This window comes from Eleutherodactylus coqui, chromosome 4 (assembly GCF_035609145.1).
Source record: "Eleutherodactylus coqui strain aEleCoq1 chromosome 4, aEleCoq1.hap1, whole genome shotgun sequence".
In the NCBI taxonomy this organism is placed as follows: Eukaryota; Metazoa; Chordata; class Amphibia; order Anura; family Eleutherodactylidae; genus Eleutherodactylus; species Eleutherodactylus coqui.
In genome coordinates, this window is record NC_089840.1 from 74,422,499 (window position 1) to 74,445,660 (window position 23,162).

Below are 23,162 nucleotides of genomic sequence, written 5' to 3' on the forward strand. Positions count from 1 at the left end.
CACTTCCAGATTGCAGCCAACACGCCGCAACACAGAGACTTCTCCAAGAGGAAGAATGATCCATCAATAGACAGTTTCGAGGTTCTTTCCCCTGTAATAGATGCTACATTATAATTGCCAGTGGAGTATCCAGGCATCAAAACAAGTAGCTATAGGGCTAGGGGTGTCATTTTTTTTGCTGGCAGGGTGCTCTTAAAAGACGCCCACAGCCTCCTACCACTTTCAATAGTGTCCGCATCTTCAGGGGGCACAAATATATGTACATAACGGTGTTGATTACCATCTGGGGCACAGTTCGATACTATATATTTTTTTGGGTAACCATAGTTACAACACCATTAATTCTGAAGTTACAGTTTTTGCGGGTACTTTATTACATAGCAGGTACAATAATGTAAGCATTTGGGGAAGCAAGAGGATGGAACTGTTAAAGTGGAGGCAGGATGGGGAGTTTAAGTAGATAGTGAAAAATAGGGGGTAAGGGTGCTGGTAAAGCAAAGAGCCAAAGATGTCTGGGCAGCAAACTCTGCAGAGACAAGTCATGGTTGGGAGAAGTTGCCAGGTGTCTAGGTTGTATGTAGAAGAATAGGGAAAGTGAATGATTCCAATCACAGATGATGTCACCTTTGAGTCACAGACTTTAAATATGCTGTAATCACTTATTCAGTCTGCAGAGCCCTTCTATAACTGGTATCTACCACTAGATGGTGTTAATAATGGTCATTTTATAGAGTATTTTATTCAGTAACCGTATGGTGCTAATATTCAGGCACTAAGTGGTGGTAATATGTGGTTATGATGCAGTGGTATTACTTATCCTTGTATAGTGGTATTACATGGTAACTGGATTACGTATAAAAGGTATAGTAGCAGAAGTACACAACTAGTTTTTGTAAAGGTCCACTTACCCCTGTCAGCCACCGAGTGAAGGCCTTCTCTGATTGGTGATGTGCATTTTTGTTTTACTTCTCTATCTGCGCCAAGACTACCATGGCCAGCTAGGACTCATCTCTGCACACTCTTCCCATACTGCCGCTACCCCCAATGCCCCTCTCAGTAACTCCCCCACAGTAAATGGTGTCCCTCTTCGTTATGCTGTTCCCTTGTGACCCTTCTTGGTTATAGTGCCACCTCCAATAACTCCTCCGTCATCCATTCCTATGTAAAAACCACACTCTACTTCCCTTCATCTCCTCCATCATACAGTGCCATACAAAGAAGGATCACACCCCTCTCTTCAACTCCAACATACAGTCCCATGTAAATACCTCTCTGTCCCTCCAATCATCTCCTCTTACTGTCCCATGGCGCACCACACGTGTAGACACTTCAGAAACGTGGATTTCTTTATCTGGCTCCTGCCAGCCTTTATTTCATGACATATCAAACAGATACCGCATACCATGCAAAGTGCAATTGCACCCCAACCGGGTGCGAGACCAGGGTTGTCGTCCCTGTCAGACTGTGGCCTTTGCTAGGCCACCAGCCTGCAGCACCTCAGCTCTGCTGCGCTAGTCCTCTCCGCACCTGTTATTGGCAGGAACTGGCCCTTTTCTAGTTCCTGCTCCACCCCTTTGTGTTAACCCTTGCACCAGAAGTTTTGTTTGCAGCCCTCTACAGGCCCTTCTGTGTACTGCACTACTACAATATATATGTACACACACACACACACACACACACACTGTACATGCGTGAAATCCCTCACTGACTGACTCGCCACTAATTCTCTAAATTCCTGGTGTCGTACAAACATGAAATTTGGCACAACCATTCTTTACGTCCTAAATAGGAAAAGTAAAGGGGTCACAAGTTGATTATGCAATTCTAAGTGCAAAAATAAGTGACCCCCTCCTCCCCCTCACCCTATTTAATGTACCTAATTTAATTCTCTAACTTCCTGGTGTCTTACAAACTTGAAATTTGGCACAACCAATGCTTAGGTTCTAAATAGAAAAAGTAAAGGGGTCGCAACTTGATTTTTCAACTCTAAGTGCAAAAGTAAGTGACCCCCTATATAATGTAAATAAAAACATATCTGTACCGCACAAACATGAAATGGGATGGAGCATGCCTTTAATGCCAAGAAGGGGCTGCAACCTCCAGTCAGTGGTTAAATTTGAATAAAAATAGGACTTACCTTTAAGGGTTAAAAATGAGAGTGGGAAGGGTGGCACATTCTGCAGAGGGACATCGGTACATGCAGTCTGAGGAGAATCTAACACTCCTCTATGTGTATGCATATTTTATTCCTCGGTTCCTCTGAAGTAACCACGACTCCATAAAATTTTCTGTGCGGACCAGAGGTAAACACCGGTACCAAAAGTAACTCGGGTGAAGCCGGGCATATTAGCTAGTCCCATATAAAATCTTCCCTCTCCTCCTTTGCCCAGTACACACCTGTAGATGAGCTCTGTGCTGCCTCCTGTTAAGAGCACCAGCATACCTTCACTCCTTCCTCACCTCTGGCTCCTAGTCTCAAGATCCAGAGCCAGGGAGTAAGTGAAGCTACGCTTTAGAGTCAAGTCCTGTTAGCATGATCACACTGAAAGGAGTTCGTTGAGGGGAGAAAGGGAACTGGAAGTGATATTCATTATAAAGTAATATCCAGGGACAGCATACTGCTGAGCCAGTGTATCTTATCCTAGTAAATATTATAAAAGTTATCTTTGTTGTATATATACACAGGGATGGACAAAAATATGGAAACACCATACAAAATGCATGGGATTTTAATCATTAGCACTGAGCCACCCTTTTGACCACTGCTTGGCTGAGAGCTTTCCCGCCAAATTTGTGTTTACTTCACCTCTTGCCCTGCTCTGGGAAGCTTTGGGAGCCAGCTGGTAACAGCAGCTGAGTGACTCAGACCCCTGACCAATAGAACATTGCTGCTTAAGCAGATGTTCACTTCTGCCCGGCAGCATCTGTCATATTACCTACATGTTTTATTGAAATATGATTTATAATGCCATGTAACTTTATAGTGTTTCCAAATTTTTGTCCACCACCTTTATGTGCCTTGTGGCTTCTGTCCCTGATCTTTTAAGCCTCTAGTGACGACTCTGAAACACACAGTCTGTGATAACAATTATTGATCAGTCATATTAAAGTAGAGTACTTGCTCAGTCACGTGGTGAATGGATGAAAGCTAAAATGTGTTTTATGTTTTTTGTTTTTTTTACCAATAACCTGCTTGCAACCAACACCTCAACTTCTGTATCTTTTTTTCTGCGTGAACATACAGCCTAGATACAAAACACAATATCTTACCATAGTCTCTATTTGTACAATCACATCCAAAAACAATGTGTAAACTGGACAACTGCTGGTTGTTACTTCTTTGCACATTATAGCCCTCACATTTTTGTTAGGCGGATATCCCTGTCAGAACCTTTAGTATTATTGTAATACAATGCAGTGAAATGTTGATTTGGATTTCAGGAAGCAAGATTAAATATTGAAGACCTAATGACAAGTAAGTTACAAACTGAAGGTCAGATCAGAACTATAAAATGTTTTAGAAGGCAAAAGTTTAGCTACATTTCCCAGAATGAGCCAAGGGAAGCCATCCAGACAAAGGCATCTTCAAAGGTTGCCCAATAGTGCACATTAATCATACTGAACGCTGAAAAGGAAATGCTATGGCTGATGAATACAGGCCACATTGTGTGAGGAGAAGTCAGGATAAGCCCAATTCAGATGGCCATGTGTGGGTTGTGCCCACAAATCTTGGGCACAACTTACATTGGACCCTTCCCATTGATTGTGCCGTTCTCATCTGTGAAAACAGATTGGAATAGGACATGCTGTGATTTTTTTTCTTATGGACCATTGATCTGTTATGAGTCCAAGTTCTATCTGAGTATATACTCTGTTACAAACTTTGACAGAACTTCAGCAGTGGCTTCTTCCAGGTGGTGGGGACCTGGACTCCAGCGCTGGACGGGAAACCGGTGAAATAGGCTTGTAGGTATTTTTTCACACTGGTTTAGGTCTGTAAAATGTTTTTTTTCCCACTGGCTGCCACTGTAACCAAACAGCACCCCATGATCTCGTTGTGGGGTTTGTGTATGTTTGGGGAACAGAGGCAACACCGTTCTTCTGTCAGGCCACTTACGAGGGGGTGCTGATAAGTCTTCGGCTTTGTGTTCTTTTTTTTGTTTCTATGGTAACGAATGTTACATCACATGAAAGCCTTATGTGTCTAATATATGTTTTCAAAATGTTGTGTTTGTAGCTTATGGCAACAGTGATCTAGGCACGCGGGAAAACAAAATGGCGGAGTCTAAGGCGATATTCACAGAAAATGAGAGCAGAGGAGTGATAAAATTCTTGTTTCTGCAAGGAAAGTCCGTGAAGGATATTCATGGTGATATGTCGCAGACATTGGGGGATCAATGCCCTTCATATTCTACAGTTAAGAACTGGGTTGCCAAATTTAAAACAAGCCACTTCAGCACCAATGATGAGGAACGTCCTGGACGACCGGGAGAGGTTGTTGTTCCGGAGATCGTCGATGCTGTGCACAACCTCATACTAGAGAATCGGCCAATTTCAGTTAACAGAATAGCAGACATCATGGGGATTTCTGGTGAACGTGTTTGTGTCATTATCCATGAACATTTGAACATGAAGAAGCTATCTGCAAAGTGGGTCCCCAAATGTTTGACAGCAGATCTGAAGAGCATGCGAGTGAAAACTTCCCGGTCCATTTGTCAGTGTTTCCGGACTGATAAGAACTTACTGGATCGACTGGTCACTATGGATGAGACCTGGATTTATTTGTATGATCCTGAAACCAAGGAGCAGTCAAAAGAGTGGAGGCACAGTGGTTCTCCTTGCCCAAAGTTGTTCAGGGTGCAAAAATCAGCCACTAAGTTGATGGCGTCTGTATTCTGGGATAAGGAGGGCGTGCTGCTAGTGGACAACCTTCAAAATGGTTCCACCACCAACGCAAGGTATTACATTGAACTTTTGGACCAATTGAAGGCAGCTCTGAAGGCCGAAAGGCGCGGCAAGCCGTCCAAAGGAATCTTGTTCCTGCAAGACAACGCCTCCGCTCACACTGCACAAGCGACCACGGCAAAACTGGTGGACCTAGGCTTCCAGCTGGTTGACCATGCACCTTACTCACCAGATCTAGCTCCGTCCGACTATCATCTGTTTCCAAACCTGAAGAAACACCTCAAGGGTACCAAATTTAACACCATTTTTTAATGCCATGGCTGCTACGGATGACTGGTTTGAGGCACAACCAAAATCCTTCTTTTTGCAAGGCCTACAGAACTTGGAATACCGATGTAAGAAGTGTGTTGACATCAGTGGACAGTATGTGGAATAATTGAAAAGTTTCATCTTCCAATCCCATTTCTTTCTGCGTAAAGCCAAAGACTTATCAGCAGCCCCTCGTATATGCCGCAGTCAGCATAGACAAAAGCATCTTAATCAGCGTTTCCCAAACCCCAGTCCTCCCGACCCCCAACAGATCATGATTTGAGGATATCCTATAGAGAACACCTGTGGCAATGTCTGAGGCACCGATAATAATATCACCTATGGAAATCCTGACCTGTTGGGAGGTTGTGAGGACTGGGAGTTGGGGAAATACTAATCTAAATGGTCAACGGCTAGAATTGGAGGTATCTCTGATACTGGGACCGCCACATATACAAATGCCATGTATACAAATCTGCACACATACAACGTACATATACGTTGGATATCACCAGGGGGTTAAAGGTCCAAATTTCACGTCACTGTGTATGATAAATAGAGATGCCCATCAGTGCCTCAGGGTCAGATGGCCTTATGGTGCACACATTTTATATAAGTCAGCACACATACATGCACACTCCTTACATACCCATGTTATAAAAGGCCTGTGAACTTCTGACTTAATAAGTGGTTTGCTCCTTTTGACAAATTCTCTAAATCTTCTGTTAGGGTGGAAATGCCCACCTAAGGAATCCAATGGCTGCATGAATAAAAAAAATACAATAAAACAGAAAGCTTTGTCACTTTACATTTATTAGTATTCAATATCTTTAAAAGTAAGGGAAAAAAAACAAAACATGTTTGAAGTTTGTCTTCAAGATGTGACTATACAGTCCTAACAGTAAGTGCAGACAATGATCTGTAATAAGTAGACAGTTTGGTTATTTTCCTTATGAAGCAAACCCACAGAACACTTTAAAATAGGAAAATATAGTATTCAGATAAGAACATCTACTAAATGCAATATATACACCTCCACTAATAAATAATAAACCTATAGTCTAAAGACGGCTAACACAACAACAGACTTCAGGCTAGGGGGAAAATAGCCATAAACACACCAGATCAGTGCAGAGAAATAAAGGGTGTGGAATAGCTTTCTATGGAAATATAGTTCAGAGATTTTTCTTCTGTTGGTGGGCATATGATGTTTAAAGGGGTCGTCTCCAGAAGACCATGTTTAAAAGGAGTTGTCTCCTTGTCCACAAGCCCCATTAGGGCATATGGATCTTATGGGGAGATTCCACACTCTGGTTCCCACCTTGTGTTCTAGAAAGAAGAGCCTCTTGTGGACCCAACTTGCCCACACATTAGTATGCATTTCTAGATTTATCGCTAAAACCTCTACTCCCGATGGTAACAGCTGGTCACCTGGGGTTAAAAAAAGCTGGGTGCACAGAGGTCAAACAGCGATGAACCACAGGTCAAATTACGCTATGGATTTTTTTCTGCAGCATGTGGATGAGATTTCTTGAAAACTCGTCCACTTGGTCTGTACCGTAATATGTTGTGAATTTTCCACACACAAGTACACGGTGGAAAATAACACAGCATATACACCATGTGTGAACATACCATTGACGGGGTTGTCCCACTTCTATCTGTTTTTCAGCAGGAAGCAGACTGCTTCCCATTCACTTCAATAGGAGTCAGCTTGCAGTACCAATGGAGGCCACTATGCAATGAATGGAACCCTCTGCTTCCTGCAGCAAAACCGCTTGAAGTGGGACAACCCCTTTGAAAGCTGAGCTAAATCTGGGTGTCTATGGCTAATTTGCAAATAAGAAACATTCTTCATACAACTATAGCAGAATCTGGCAGCACATGCTGGGACATACAGTTATTTTTAATAGCCATTATTTCAAATTCACAATTTGCATTTGGCAGCACACAGACACCCGTCCATGCGCTGTCAGATCGCCACGGTCCCTGCACGCTGCATGTCCTATTTTCATCAGTTAAAAGAGATGAGAATTTAACACGCAGTGATTTTTTTAACATGCACCGTTGGTCCATGTGAAAAAAGTCATTCATCTAAGTAGCCTAATAGGCCATTATGGGAACACGTGCGGTCCATGAAATGCACGGACTGCACACATCCCGAAAGTACGGCCGTGTGAATGGGCCATTATATAGGCAACAGTGTCAAAGTTCTAAATATTTACCACTTATTTGAATATTTTGGTCCATACAACTGGCCAAGTGAATTTTCTACCATTAAAGTGCAACTCTCTCAATGTCATTTCTAAACATTAAAGGGGTTTTACAGGCAATCTCTAGATTGGCTGGGGGTCTGCTGCGTGGGACCCCAACCGGACACCCCAACACAATGTATGAAGTGGAAGCAGATTGATCTGACCCCTGTGTAGTGGCAGGTGCTGGTTATTGTAGGCGCAGCTCCCATTAAAATCAACGAGAGCTGCGCCTGCAATTACCAGTGCCAATCAACTATTGATGACCTATCCTGAGGATAGCTTCGCAATAAAAACTGGCCAGAAAACCCCTTTGCACTAAAAAAAAAAAAAAGTTAAAACATAAAAACTAAGTTGTGTGTCGGGCTATGCTCATAGTAGAGTCATGGATTCTGTTTATAACATAGCCACAACTATTGTGACAGATTCATCATCCTACAGATCCAAATGGTCACTGGTGGAACCCCATTCCCCTTCGTGGTCAGATGGGGTTCCTTTTGGGTTTCCTTCATCATGAAGGCAAGAACAGTGATGCATACTAAGCCATTCTTGTGCCAAAAGTGACGGAAACCTTGACAGAGCCTCTGAATAGCCGTTTACTATCAGCTGCTAATTTTTTTTTGACAGAGAGCTTTATTTCGGAGATTCTATACAGTATATATGGGAAGGTTTTACTATCATCATATAATATACTTACAGCAGCAGCTTGGAAATCTATAAGAAACTAGAAAGTACCAGGAACAATAATCAGTTTATACCTATCAGGTTAGAAACACAACAGAAACTTCGGTGCATAGTATACAAGCTAGTACCAATATTACGGCCCATTACACTATGTAGCATGCAGCCTGAAACCCATTTTATAGGCGTCTGCAGAGAGCAATGTAACCTATAAGGGTACTTCTCCCAGATGAACCAGCCGGTCTCATTAAAGACACATGCCTGAGAAAATGAATTGTTAAAGGCATCAGATCACTTGGTTGTGTGGTGAACACGTGTAAACCTAACATGTGTAAAGCATGATCAACGCATACATTACACAGAGCTAAGCAAGCATAGATAAAGCTATTCATACTTCCCACAGCAAAAAGGAGCAAGGCACTAATGATCATTTGGTCCTTGAAAGTCCTTTAAAATCTGAATAGTATTCTTTGAAGTTGTCTAGTGGTGGAATTTAAAGTTATTTCAAAAATATGTAGAAAAACTGCAAATCTGATCCACTGAAGTATAGGAATATACAGAATATCTATATGCATCATCAAACCTGCATTCATGAATGAGAAGCTTTTAGCAGGACAACATGATTGAAATCTGAGTAGCTTCTATCGCCAACATCAAAGCGGTTATCCTGACAACTCTATTCTTGTGCTTACCGTGGTGTAAAGACATAGTAGATGACATACTCGCTTCACCCTACGCCTCGTTACTCCTGTAGTTCCTGGTTCCTCGCTGCTCTCCACTTCTCACAGCGGCGATGATGTCCCAACCACGTGACTGCTGCAGTTAATAATCACGCGTCAAAGTGAATTGATGACTGGCTGCAGCGGTCAACATGTCCCGGGTGTCTGACATCATTGCTACAACCAGAAGTGGAGAGTGGCAGTGGACTGGGAGCAGCGAGACTACAGAGCAGTGAGGCTAGCGTTACAATATGACATGTTATAGTCGCTGATTACTTCAGAAGGGTCAGTGATCCAAGGATTATTCAGATTGTCACATTGAAGTTAGAAGGAATTTTTTTCCTTAAAATGGGGAAAATTGGCTTCTACCTCATTTTTTGTTTGTTTTGCCTTTCTCTGGATCAACATTGGGGGGTAAGAGGCTGAACTGGACGGACATGTGTTTTTTTTGCAGCCTAAGACACTATATTACTACTGTTTCCCTGAAAATAAGACATACCCTGAAAATAAGACATAGCATGATTTTCCAGAATTTTTGAGGCTGCAAAATGATTTTTCAGGCTTTTTGAGGATGCTTGAAATAGAAGCCCTACTCCAAAATTAAGCCCTGCTAACAGTTAATTAAAAAAAGTCAATTTAAATACTGTCCAGGCAGCTATACATGTAAAAAAGTTAAACCTTTTTGAACAAAAATTAATATAAGACACTGTCTTATTTTCGGGTAAACAGGGTATTATACTAAGTGACTAGGTCATCTTTTCTGACTTTACACTACAGTGAGCAACTTTTAAAAAATATTTTTGCCTGCATAATCGTTTTTGAGTTTTGCAGAATCCTAGAGAAGGACAACAGTCTGAGTGCAGGTCGTCATTCTCTCTTAAGAAATAAATGCTATATTATTCCATGATCAGTTTAACAAGCCTTAACGAGATCGGAACTCAACGGCCAATATTGATTGTTCTGCATTAGACCTAAGTGTCTAACTTTTATTTTTGATGCTCCTTGTTAAACGGGAATCAGAAGTAATTGACACACAGCAACCTATGTATATCACTTCTGGTAACTCAGGTGATTAGTATGTGTAAATCCCACCTATTAGGCACATAGAATTCTAAAATAAAAAGCAAAAACTCTTGCGCACTCCACTAGCAGACATAATTAGGCCCCTGTAGCTCTCCACCATAAGGGCAGCTCCACATTACAGGTCTTTATTGCAGGTTTTATGTAGTTTTTTTTTTTTAATAGCCAAAATCAGAAGTGAATTCAGAAGACATGGGGAATATAAATAAAGGACTTCTATTTCTCCTTCCTGCTGGATTCACTTCTGGCTTTGGTTTAAAAAACTTCTCAAAACATGAAGTGGCGTTTAACCCTTTCCAATCCACTGTCTGACGTCTGAAGACATTCTAAATAAAAGGCTGTACAGCTTTGATGTCGGAAGACATCCGGCAGGGTATTTTTACTGTATATTGCCAGCCGCTCTGTTGTTGGGGGCCTCTTCAGCATGTCCCATACCGCAGTACTGGCTCTAGCCAGCAGATGGTGCCATTGTATAATGGCAGAAAGAGAAACCCCCCTAGGAAATCCTGAATCCAAAATTGGATTACAAAGGGTTTAAAAAAAACACTGCGATGTGCAAAATCACTGTGGAGATCTCATCTACTCCTCATTCGGGTTTCTAAGAATATGTACCTATAAGAAATGTATGTCAGGAGCAATACGTTAATTTAATGGGTATGGTTAGCTACATAATTAAACAGAGTAGATGAATCAAGGTAGAGGCTATAAGATATTCCAGGCAGGATTTAGCTAGAATAGGCAGCCCGAGGCAAGGATGTCTGCCAACGGGAAAATATACATATGAATATACAGAACAAAGTGTGTGCATATGTAAATTATGTGCATTTCTATGTTTATTAGGTACCAGGGCTCTGAGAAAAAGAGAGCACGCCCAAGGATGGGCAAAGAGAAGACTTTAGAGGAGGTTAAATGTTTTCAGACCTGCTCTAGAATGTTCTACAGACTCACATTTTAAAGTCATACATGACTTAATGTGTGGCCTACTTGATGGGCAGAGTCTAAAGCCCCTTTTGAATGGCACAATTATAGTGCAACTAATCGTTAAGTCGAGTGTTTCTGCTCAATAATGGTTTCTGCTCTGTGTGGCGCAGAGTGCTAAGGCAGCAGAAATGCAGTCCTAAACTCTTGCTCACAACCTGAAGGTTGCAAGTTCAATCCCGGCTCAAGGCTGACTCAGCCTTCCATCCTTCCGAGGCCGGTAAAATGAGTATCCGCTAAAGGTGTTCTAATCTAATGAACGATCGAAGCTTCAATTTCTTGTTCAGAGTAAATGCCTGTCAAGCAAACAACATACGATCTCTACTCCACTGCTCGTCACATGCTCATTCCAATATATCTTGCAATGTAAAAGAGCCTTAAGGTGCCAGACACAACTGAGCTTACAGGCTATTAAGAAATAATACTCAATACATACATGTATGTAAAGAAAGACCCTAATTTTGTTAATGTACCCAAACGACTTGCTTTATGGTGGCTTTCGCATAATCTGGGCATATGTTTGCTTCCATATCACAGATGAATGTCCCAGCTCAACTGCGGGTCTACTGACCCGAATTCACTGCATCATAAATCCCTATGACGCAGCAAGTTTGGGTCCGTGCACTCAGAGTTGGGCCAGTACACTTATGTGCAATACGAGTGTGAAAAAATGCACCTACAGTACACTTGTGTGAAAGAGGCCTTAGGCTGGGTTCACACAGGGCGGATTCCCGTTGGAAATCTCGCAGTTTGGCCGCTTGCTTTTCCGTTGCGGCCGGCGCTCCCATAGAGGAGAGCGCGGCCGCGACGAAAATAAACAAAAAAGAAAAGGTAAATAGACATGCTGCTGCTTCTTTTGAAACCGCGGCTGCGGCGGCCGCGGTTTCAGCCGGATTTACCGCAGCGGATTAGCCGTCCCGTGTGGATGAGATTTTTGAGAAATCTTGTCCACATGGCTGGCTAATCCTGAGATTAGCGGCCGCGGGCGGATCTGCAGCGGCAAAACCGCCCTGTGTGAACCCAGGGTTCGGGTGTATTAAAACAGACTTGTACAGTGTAACAACTAAAGATGATCAGAATGTTGGTAAATATGTTTTTATGCCTTACTAGTACGTGTGAATACTCCTTAACTATTTTGAATGTATTTTCTTCTTACCGGATGCAATAAACAGCAGTTTCTCCTATGTAGATAGTCTGCTTTGGCAATTACTTTAAACTCTTGAGAGGTCTACGACAAAATCTCTCCGCATTCTGTAAACATATACGATATTAAAAAAATATATATATAAGTGCAATCAAAACCCGGAACAAGGTCACTTGGCAAAAAAGAAATAAGGAACTGTTAGCACATTCTAAGACATGCAATTAGACGTTGTATAAAGCATAGCATACATTGAGGGACATGTAAGCACCGAGTCAGTCTCTCCTAAGATAATCATCAGTAGCAGTTGCACATACTGGATCGAAAGATCATGTAGAATACATTACACAGAGGTGCTACAAAATGTGAAAAGTTCTCAGATATTTTGGCTAAAAAGTAATTGTTGGCCGCAGTTACATGTATGAAGCTCCAGTCACTCAACCAATCATTTACAAATTAAAAATAACACTTCTAACGTAAAAAGAAACTAATCTGTAAATCGAAATTATTTAAAAAAAACAACTACAAATAGTCCATTGGTGTTCTGCTGTATCCAGTGATATGATATGTTCTCCTTTGAGGACGTAAACACATTTCTGCTGAGTGGACAACAAAGCTAAGCAGACACGGTGGGCTTGCAACGCTGGAAAGCAGTGCAAGGCTTTCAGACATAACCATACAGAACCTCATATCAGATCACAAGCCTTCTAAAACCCAGCGCCCATGAACATGTCGGACTTGGTGGAATCGTCAGTTTGTTCTGCGCCATCTTTTGCCAATAAGGTCTTGCCGGGTTGTATCTACATAACAAAAAAAGAAAACAGGGCATTTTATAGAATTTCCCATTTTAATGCTAAATGAATTGGCTAGTTATGTTGTGTATAAAGTACTTCGATTTTGTTTTTTTCTTTAGCTATATTGTGTTTTCTACTCCATCCATGTTTAAAGGTAAACTCTTCTGATTTCAGTTACAGCAGGTAGTGAATTGTGGGAGCTCACGGTTACAGAGATAAGCTATTGCATCAAAGGGGTTGTCCGGAGAAAAAAAAAAAAAAGTTAGCAAATGCTCAATATCAAGTAAATGCCTAAAAAGGCATACTCACTGTTCCAATGTGCCAACTCCCGCTGCTCTCCACTTCCTTCAACAACATCGCCCCCAAAAAAGGGATATGTATCCGCTGCACTGGCTAAAGCAAGCCGGATAGTGGGTGCAGCAGTCACAGATCCCAGTGTCAGGATGTCATCACAGGAAGTAGGGCGGGGATCGGGACCAACGGAAAGGGAGTGGCTGGGAATAGGATACCTTCTTTTATGGCTTTAGTCGATACTGAGCACATTAGAAATGATTTATTTCTCCAGACAACCCCTTTAATGTCGGACAGTAGTGTAAAGCCAAGTTACACTCTGTTTCCCAGAATAATTTGATAATTTTAAAGTAGTTATGGGTATGTAGAAATAGACACCATGAAGAAAAAAAAACAGCGATTTGAAAAATCTGAGAATTTGTAACATTATTCAACATTTTTTCTGTAGTGTGAAATGGTAAAGGGGTATTCTGGGCTTTTCTTCAGTTGATAACCTTATCCTCTGGATAGGCCATCTGTAGTTAAAGGATTGCTCAGGATCCCCGTCTATTAGTTAATTGTCCAGCGCAGCAGGCCAGACGTCATCATAGGTGGACAAAAAAAGAAATGTGAGTGCTGGCTCTACTCCCTCTTAAAGCAATTAGAGCGCCGCACCATTATTCCACTTACTGCACTTCGTTATGAACAGGACAGGATGTCTGGTCCCGTTAGTAACAGGAGCAGGAAATGGAATAGGAGCATGGCGCTCCCACTGATTTCAATGGGAGTGAAGACCGCAATCCTACTTCCTGCGCTGTCCAATATTGATGACGTCCAACCCGCTTGACAATCAGCTGATATATGAGGACCCTGAACAGTGGACAGGTCCAGCACTCAGCACATAGGCCATATACTTTGACAGTCCTCGCTACCCCCTATGCCCCTGGCATATGTAGTTAACTCACATACCTGAAAAGGCTCACTGATACCAGCCAAACACTGCAAATTATGACAGTAGTAGCCCAACAGAAATTCACCTCCATCCATTGGAATTTCATCAGCGCTAATGTAAACCTACCAAATGGAAAGAATTGAAAGGTTACAAATGTACTTCTAACAGCTTTTTGTTAATTCCATCTTTCACATAATGAAGTGGGAAAGGGATATTATGTGTTCATGTTAACGAGAGACTACAGTGCCCTAACTAACCTGAGTGATCTCTGAAATTCATTGAATTGGAAAATGTATATATGTTCTCTATGAGAGCAATGTCCAAAGTGAATTTAGTGATGCCGACCACTAATTTACGAGATATATAATACCGTGCAAACGGTTTAGGCAGGTGAGGACAAAGCTGCAGAGTAAGAATGCTTTCAAAAAAGCATTGGCCAATTAACAAAGTGCAAAGTCAATGAACAAAAGAGAAGTCTAAAATCAATATTTGGTGTGAGCACCCTTTCTCCCTTTGCCTTCAAAACAGAAATTAGTTCTTCAAGGTACTTTTGCATAGTTTTTGAAGGAACTCGTCAGGGATCTTCTGTGGATGTAGACTCGCTCAAATCCTTTTATCTCTTCATAAAAACCTAGACAGACTCGTCTTTGTGGAGATCAGGGCTCTGTGGGGGTCAGATCATCACTTCCAGGACTCCTTGTTCTTCTTTATGCTGAAGATAGTTCCTAATGACATTGGCTGGATGTTTGGGGTTGTTGTCCTGCTGCAGTATAAATGTAGAGTCAATCAGACATCTCCCTGATAAGCATCTGACTGTATTTCTCAGCATTGAGGACACCATTAATCCCGATCAAATCCCCAACTCTATTTGCTGAAATGCTGAGCAAATTTACAAGGAACCTCCTGCATGCCTCACTGTTGTCTGCAGACACTCATTATAGTACCGCTCTCCAGCCCTTCAACAAACTAAGTGCCTTCTGTTACAGCCAAATATTTACAATTTTGACTCATTGGCCCAGAGAACCTGCTGACATTTTTCTGCATCCCAGTTCCTATGTTTTCATGCATAGTTGAGTTACTTGGACTTATTTCTGTGTTGAATGTATGGCTTTTGTGCTGCAATTCTTCTATGAAGACCGCTTTTGACCAAACTTATTTAAACAGTACATGGGTATATTTGGTTTCCATTGATTTCTTCCACTTCTGAGCTGATAGCACTGCTGGACATCTTCCAATTTCGAGGGAAGCATGATGTGTCTCATTTGCTGCACCAAATTTTCTTGGCCAACCACTGTGTCTACCGTCCCTGGCCTGCTTCTTTGTGTTTCTTCAAAAAAAAAAAAAGAGTTTAAAAAGCACATCTTGAAACCCCATTCTACTTTGACATCTTTGCCTGGGAGAGACCTTGCTGATGCAGTAGAACTACCTTATGTCTAGTTATTGTGATCAGACTAGCGATGGTGTATGACCTGTGAATTGAAACGGTCTTCCAAAACCTTTGTAGCAGAATTTGGCTGTTCTTCGCCCACTTTTAAGCCCCCTACACAGCTTTTTGGTTTCAGTTAATGGCTGTATTTTAAATTACATATGAAAATGATGACCATTATCATCTGTTCGGTATAATTGGTTAATCAGACACCTGACTAGAATCCTATAAAATCACTGACTTTGTGCGAGTGTACCTAGAAGAACTGATGCCGTTTTGAAGCAAAGGGTGGTGACACCACATATTAATTTGATTTGAACTTTGCAACATTTTTTCCACAACTTCCTAAAACTTTTGAACACTTTTGTAGATGTTGTAATACATGAAAATATTGTTCTTTTCTTACCTGATTACAGTCTTTACTAAAAGAAATCTCATCATCTTTCACCCAGGCATAAGTGACATAGTCATTTGTATGTCTGAGACCAGCCTAGGAGAAAAAAACAAGCATACATTTTTTTTTCCATGTATATTTTTCCTCATTAAGTACCTACAGTTAAAACAGTTCCTCACTGCCACGGGATTTACATTTTATTGCACTGATTGTACAGCTTAAAAAGGTCCTTGGTTTCATAAAGTTTTCTGTTACTCACAGAAATATCTACTTAGGTTGAAGCACATTTAAATGTGCTTATTGAACCAAAGTCCTAGGTGACATAAGCCAAACACTAGCGGTAATAACCTTCCATAAAAAACTAACATGAAAGTAGTAGAAACATAATGAAAGCTAGTAAAGGAAAATAAACATTGACCAAAAGTGTATATTCCATAGAGGTCGTCCACAAGATGGCAATGTGTGCCCCGTGAGAGGGAGTCCAGCCCTTGGTAGTCCGATTCCCTTTGCTATTAGACTGTGAGAACCTATACAGGACTCCCTGTATAGGAAGGAACTGAATTGTTGGTAACAAGAGGGTAAGGAATTTGCTTAAAGGTTATGTAAGAGGGGTGAAAGGGGATGCACATACCAGACCCTTTTTGGCTTCACACCGGGGTTAGGGCTCAGGTCAGGATTTCTACCTCTGCTCCGTTTCTGGAGGAGAGAAACTAAAATAAAACAAAACAAAAAAAAAAAAGAAAGGGATCTGTGTTTTCCCCCCCACTGATTTCAATGAGGTTACAAAAAAAAAAAAAAAAATACGGAAAGGTTTCCGTTTTCTTCAGATCGGTTTTGCATTATTTTTTTGGGGGACGGGAAAACTGTGTAGTCTGTAGCGTTATTTTTCTGTCCAAAAATCACGAAACTTGACAGAATGGATGCATACGGAAGCCTTTCCAATTTTTCGGAAACCCTATTTAAAATGAAGGGGGGGGGGGGGGGGGGAAGTATCGTTTATTTCCATTTTAGTTTCTCTCCTCCAAAAACAGAGCAGATAGATGGATATCCAGAGCCGAACCCAAATGCAGGTGTGAAAGCAGCCTTATTCTGTGGCGTTAACCATTACATACCCGGTAGAGTCCAATCCAGTCCCAGGTGCTGCTAGGAAAATCCTTGCTCACAGAATAGCTGATGAGCGAGTCGTGGTCGGCGTTCCATTCTCCCTCTGCTCTCAGAGTAACTGAAGGTGCGAGGATTAGAGGCTTCATCTACAAGTAATGTTACAATTTATTTCAAGATGAGAGAGAACTAGAGTATTGTAGAAGACGCCATCAAGACATCTTGCGTCTATACTTCAGACACTGCAAGATATGGGATTAAATCATATAAGCAGAGCTTACAATAGCAATCTATTTTAGAGACAGTAATGGCCCATTTAGAAATAACGAGAATCATTCAAAATTGCTCAAAGCTGTCTTTTGAGCGATTCTCATTTCGTCCAAATCTACTGACATCGTGCAGTTTTCATGCAGGAGTCGTTGATCGCTCACTTCAAGTTTCCTTGAATTGAGCGATCAGCTGTTATCAGCACGGCCGGCTGCATTGATAAGATTCTCTGTGCCCAAGTCCTGCTGTAAATTCACAGTGAGGCACTGGCTGTAAGCCTGCAGAACACCACAGCTGTTTGCTTATGCAAAACAGCTGTATTGTTCTATTAGTGGCTGCAGCTGTGTCCCGCTCCGGCTGCATAATTGTATAGTAGCTACTTAGCTATATAAGGTATGCACAGATGATCGCTCAAAACGGTCACTGAAACTGTGTAAGGGGGGGCTTATTCTGAATCTTACTTTAGAGCCTGTTCACACTGGAATATGTTCATCCGTGAAAAGCATTTTTTTTTTGTCAAAAAAAAAAAATGTACATTTAGCTATTCATAGATCCATTGGCTATAATGGGTTAAACGTAGTCGAACTATGTATACTCTTAGCTAGACATAGGTTTTTATGCTTTTTTTTGTGGGATTGAAAAGTGTAGCCTGCTGCATTTTTCAGTCACACACACACAAAAAAAGTATGTAAACGTATATTTTAGGTTTTTTAAATAACAGTAAATGAAAAACGTAAGTAAACGTATGGCTGTATTTTTCCATACGCTTAACATATACGTTTTTTGTGATCAAAGTTTGCTGAACTACAAAAAACTTTTTTTTTTCTAATAAAGAGTTTACAGTGAAAACGGATGAAAATTGATCAAAATGTATACATTCACATTTTTAAAGTTATATACGCAGTATTCTTAAAATGAATGTGTTATACGTTTTTTTCATGTACGTTTCTCTCCTACCTGAAACACACAAGAAAGTGCCAGTGTGAACAGACCCTTATTGTCTATGGGATGCATCCTTCTATTTTTTCATCCTTGGTTTAGCAAAAACTTCTTATCTTAGACTCTTTAAAGGGGTTGTCTCGAGGCAAAAGTGAATTTTTTTTTTTGCCCAGTCCCCCTTCTAAAGCAAACATTACTATGCACAAGTGTAAATGGCTTTTAACGATGGTTTCTACTCACCGTTCTAGCAACTTATAAAACTTCTTCCAAAGATGGCCGCCGGTCCTTTCCCAGGGATGCACCGCGGTTTTCTCCCATGGTGCACCGTGGGCTCTGTGCGGTCCATTGCCGATTCCAGCCTCCTGATTGGCTGGAATCGGCACACGTGACGGGGCGGAGCTACGCGATGACAGTTAGAAGGGGGCGGAGCCAGAACGCCACTCGTGCCCGGACCGACCAGAAGGGAGAAGACCCTTCTGCGCAAGCGCGTCTAATCGGGCGATTAGACGCTGAAATTAGACTGAGCCATGGAGATGGGGACGCCAGCAACGGAGTGGGTAAGTGAATAACTTCTGTATGGCTCATATTTAATGCACGATGTATATTACAAAGTGCATTAATATGGCCATACAGAAGTGCTTAACCCCACTTGCTTTCGCGAGACAACCCCTTTAAGCGACCAAGTTAAGATACAATATTGTACAGAGCTTGAAAACGTGGAGAGCTACACAGACTGTACAGCAACACCTGAAGATGAGAGTTCCTGCAGCTAAACCAAAGACTGCGGCAGTATGAGCACCATACCCGGTGTAGTGTATAGAGGATGTACCTGCAGTGTGAAGGTCCCCGTTACCGGCTTGTGATCACTAATTCCATAGCTCATGTGGCTTGCATACTTTTCTAAGTTAACTTTTAACATATGCTCAAAATCGGACCCTGGAAATTCGTCCGGTTCACGTTCAGGATCCTCCTTCACTTTCCACAGAATGCGATCGGTCCAGGCTGGTTTGCGCTTTTTTCCACTACAAAATAATGTATAAAATTTTGCGTTACTTGGAGAATCAAAACCCGCTTTCCACCACAGAGCACGTATAGAAGGAGACTCCTCACATTAGTACGAACCAAAGAAATAAACCTATTAACATTGGGATCTATGCTTTTACTTGTAGAGAACTGAAAAAATATGTGCGCCCCCTTTCCTACTAAACTATTAAAATGCATTCATTTTCTCATTCCCGCCATCCATTTTCCCTCCATAGGGAACTACAACTCCCAGCATGCTCTGACAGGACAACAAGGGGTGAGGTCACACACAAACCACTCTTGACATTCGGTTTTTACTGCAAATCAGCACAGGTTTTCAACTAATTGTTAATGTCCATGTAGTTTTCTGGGCAAAACTGCTGTACGCCAGCTAGACCGCCAGTTAGAAAACTGCTGTTTTGCGACAAAACTGGGTGCACTTTTTGGTCATGCTGTGGCCATTACGTTTCACTTCACGAAATGGGTGACGATTCCAGAGGTGACCTATTAGGTGAATGGGGGTCTACCAATCCCCACCTGCTGGAGACTGGTCTACACGCAAATGCAGCCAACTTTCCATTGATGTGTATGAAGAATGTGACGGCTGTGCTTTTACGAATTGGGATCAGGTAATATTTGCATGTAGCTGTACAGTCGGCCCCCAGAATGAATTTTACTGATGGGCCCTCGCACCCAAGTCTAACACCATTACCATTCCTCTTGCTAAAAAGGGATGCCCTCCTACAGTCTGAAACAGGCAGCACTGATTGGACAGTGACTATGTAGGGACTCCCCCCAACCGCTAACAAGCAGTTAACTTATTCCTAAACTTGTAGTAGGAATAACAGAAGAACGGCACAACACAGGGTTTTACGAATTGTTATGTTATAGGAAATACATTTATTAACTAAAACAGACATGTCCAGAGTGCAAACAGGTCCTTTTTCAACATGCTACTGTCTGTAAGTGGAAGACGGAAAAACACATGATTGTAAAGAACTTGTAGAAAAGTCAATATGAAATTTCCTCCAATAGGAAGTGCTTATTAGAAAATGTTGATCCAGAGGAAGGCAAAAAATTCTCAGAATGATCAAGCAGGAGGAGGAGGGGGGGGGGGGGCGCTCTTGGGTAGTTTATAATTGGCACCCAAAACAATGTACAGTTGACAGGTAAGTGTAATTTATAGAAATCAAAAAGAGAATGCCTCTTGGACATTAAAGTTACATTTTATGTACTTGTTTTGTTGTTAACCCTGAATTGCACTAGCCAATAAACTATTTTCGTATAGAGCTAAAGCTTAACTTTAAGCTATAGCAGTCCATCAAAGTGAAAGCAGAGCTAAACCACAACATCCCGATCACTGGTACGGTCTTGGATTTTAAGTTCTGACAGATATTCGAAGACAGATTCGGTTCCATGCAGCCAATTGGCTTAGATGGAACTCATCTGGTCATTGATCCTGGAGATTGTGGGAGAGCTACCGCATTCAGCATGCGTACACTCATGAACTACACATTATGGAATACCGTAAACCCCCCCTTCCCCCTCCCCTCAAAAAATAATGGATAATGTTTTCGGCAATTCTTTAATTACCCATTCAATGGTGTTAACAACTTCTTAAACAGACTTAAGACCGGGCTTACACGACTTCATGTTCGTTGTGTATTAAGTGCGCAATGTACACGTGAAATGGCATCAATGAAACTACATTGCTTTTCATTGTTCTGCTCAAACTTGCATATATTTAATGTGTATATGTAAAGAGCCTCATGCGGCGCAGTGTGTTTGGGCAGCAGAATGCAGTGCTAAGCTCTCGCTCACGACCTGAGCATGGTTCATGACTCCAGGGACCCCCCCCCCCCCACTCATCCAAGCTGTTGTCTGAGGCTAATAATAATAATACGATGGCTACTTTTAATACTGGCACACTCCTTGCTCTAAAGCATCGGACGAGGCTGTGCAAAAGTGGAAGAACCAGCCAAGCCAAGACAGCCTCATCCTCTAGTGAAAACATGGTTCTCGGAGCCCTGCTAACACAGGAAAGCACAAGAAAATGGCGCCTGTGCAATGGGTTGGGCACCTTCTGCCATCCTTCCCCACTTGCATTTGTTTTTGCACACATTACACATGCGAGTGCAAAAAAGAACGCATACGCAGGGATACACGATTCAATACACTGCCAATTTTACGGATTACGATACGGTCGTGTGAGCCCGGCCAATAGAATTCTAAACATGTAGATGTAGTGAAACAAAGCTATACAATCATGTAAACACAGCGACTGATACAATATCGGCTGGTTTTAATATCCAAGGTTCATTCTCTTGAAGTTGGCATTTAGTAAAAAAATCAAATGTTTTAATGAGATTATAAAAATGCAGTATTTCTATTCATTCAAATCTGACGATCCAATAAGGACAATATTACATGCATCTCACGTCACTGCATCTAGCAGACAACTACTGATTGTGTCAGATTAGTACAATCTACAACTAGTTTTAGTCAGATGTAAAAGGATTTCCTCTTACTTAAATCCCAATAGTGACTTCTTCCATCTAAAAATGAAGCATATAAATCAGTACACGTCACACGGAAGATCAGAAACAATACTGTGAAATCTCTGCGGTTTGGGCTACCACTTGACACGTCAATCAGAATACTGATTGCTGAAACAGAGTCCACCTACCTCTGACACTATTGCGATTGCCTTAAGGTCATTACCTGCTGTACCCGGCACACACAGATTTTTTTCATGCGGCTTTCCACAGTGGATGCACTGCAAGTCATCATTAAATGGATTTTTGTATTGCTTGTGCTGCGGATCATCTGTGCTGAAAAAGTCCACAACCCACCTCCCAGCTTTTACCCCACCTCCCTAATTGATTTTAACCTTCAAATCGGCAGTGAATCCGCAATTACAGGCGCTGTGGAGCGTAAGCTCCCACAGAGATGAGTGGAGCACATCCGCGCGTGACCCGCGGTAAAATGAAGCATGCTGCGATTTATGATCTGTGCGTGGCATCCGCAAATCAAATAAAAACAAATCCGCAGGTGTTGAAGTGTGGATGACCGATGCTTCCCTATGGGTGGCTCGATTCGTGGACCTCACGCGCCGGTGCCACACACAGATTCCGCAAATCAAATCTGCCCATGGACATTGGGACTTACATGGGCCAACAGTTTTTTAAACGGCCGCACCAGCGCTGACGTCACCGCTAAGGTGCAGAGTATTTAAACTGGAAGTCTTGACGCTGGCTTCTAATCCGCTTCTCGCTCAGCGCTTCACCTCCTATAGGAAGCGCCGAGCATTTACACCAGACGAGAAACCAGTGAGCCAACAAGGTTCTTTAAGCTGAAACAACCGTAAATGACAAATTAGCATTTTTTTCGCATTCACACTGAACGATTATCGCTCAAATTCGCTTATTTGAACCAATTTTAAGCGATAATCGTTACATGTAAATGGGCCTTAACTCCCTTGGCTTTTAACATCGACATCAATGGATTAGGTTTAAAAGAGCAAGATCTTGTTTCTATAAGGTCCCTTTTGCAAATGAATGAAGGAATCTGCCATTTGGACTACATGTATGCCGTCTCGCATTATATACGCTTTACTCTTAACCTTATTTATAAAAAGGGTATTCTGGGACTTTTTAACATTTTTGTATTGATGACTAACATGGGCAGGCGTGTGTTTAGTGTAAAGGAAACAAGCCAAGAGGCTTGCAGGATCATAACATTTAAGTTCTGGAATTCTCTACAGCTGACTTGGTTCAAAAGAACTTTTCCGTGTTGGACATCCATACTTGTCAAGGGGTGCTGTGACAATAAGCTGATCACAAAGTGTCCCCCTGTTGGTCAATGTAAATTTGGCACGTCTCCCAGCTTGGAGAAATCCATGTGTTTTCTGCATCTCATCGAATGGAAAAGA

At 41.8% G+C, this 23,162-nt stretch overlaps 1 protein-coding gene across 2 annotated transcripts in view; it reads right to left on the minus strand.

Annotated features, from left to right (window-relative positions):
- Positions 1–6,009: 6,009 nt before the first annotated feature.
- INPP5K (inositol polyphosphate-5-phosphatase K) overlaps positions 6,010–23,162 on the minus strand; it is a 59,347-nt gene continuing 42,194 nt past the window's right edge. Inside the window, exons 9-14 of one of the 2 annotated variants that reach the window (XM_066599666.1) lie at positions 21,760–21,786; positions 19,038–19,230; positions 17,014–17,151; positions 15,914–15,997; positions 14,099–14,203; positions 6,010–12,865 (exon numbers count right to left, since the gene is read on the minus strand). In XM_066599666.1, coding sequence (XP_066455763.1) covers positions 12,773–12,865; positions 14,099–14,203; positions 15,914–15,997; positions 17,014–17,151; positions 19,038–19,230; positions 21,760–21,786 — 640 coding nt within the window. In that variant the 3' untranslated portion in view covers positions 6,010–12,772. The remainder of the gene's footprint in view (positions 12,866–14,098; positions 14,204–15,913; positions 15,998–17,013; positions 17,152–19,037; positions 19,231–21,759; positions 21,787–23,162) is intronic. The other variant, XM_066599667.1, reaches the window with a different exon arrangement.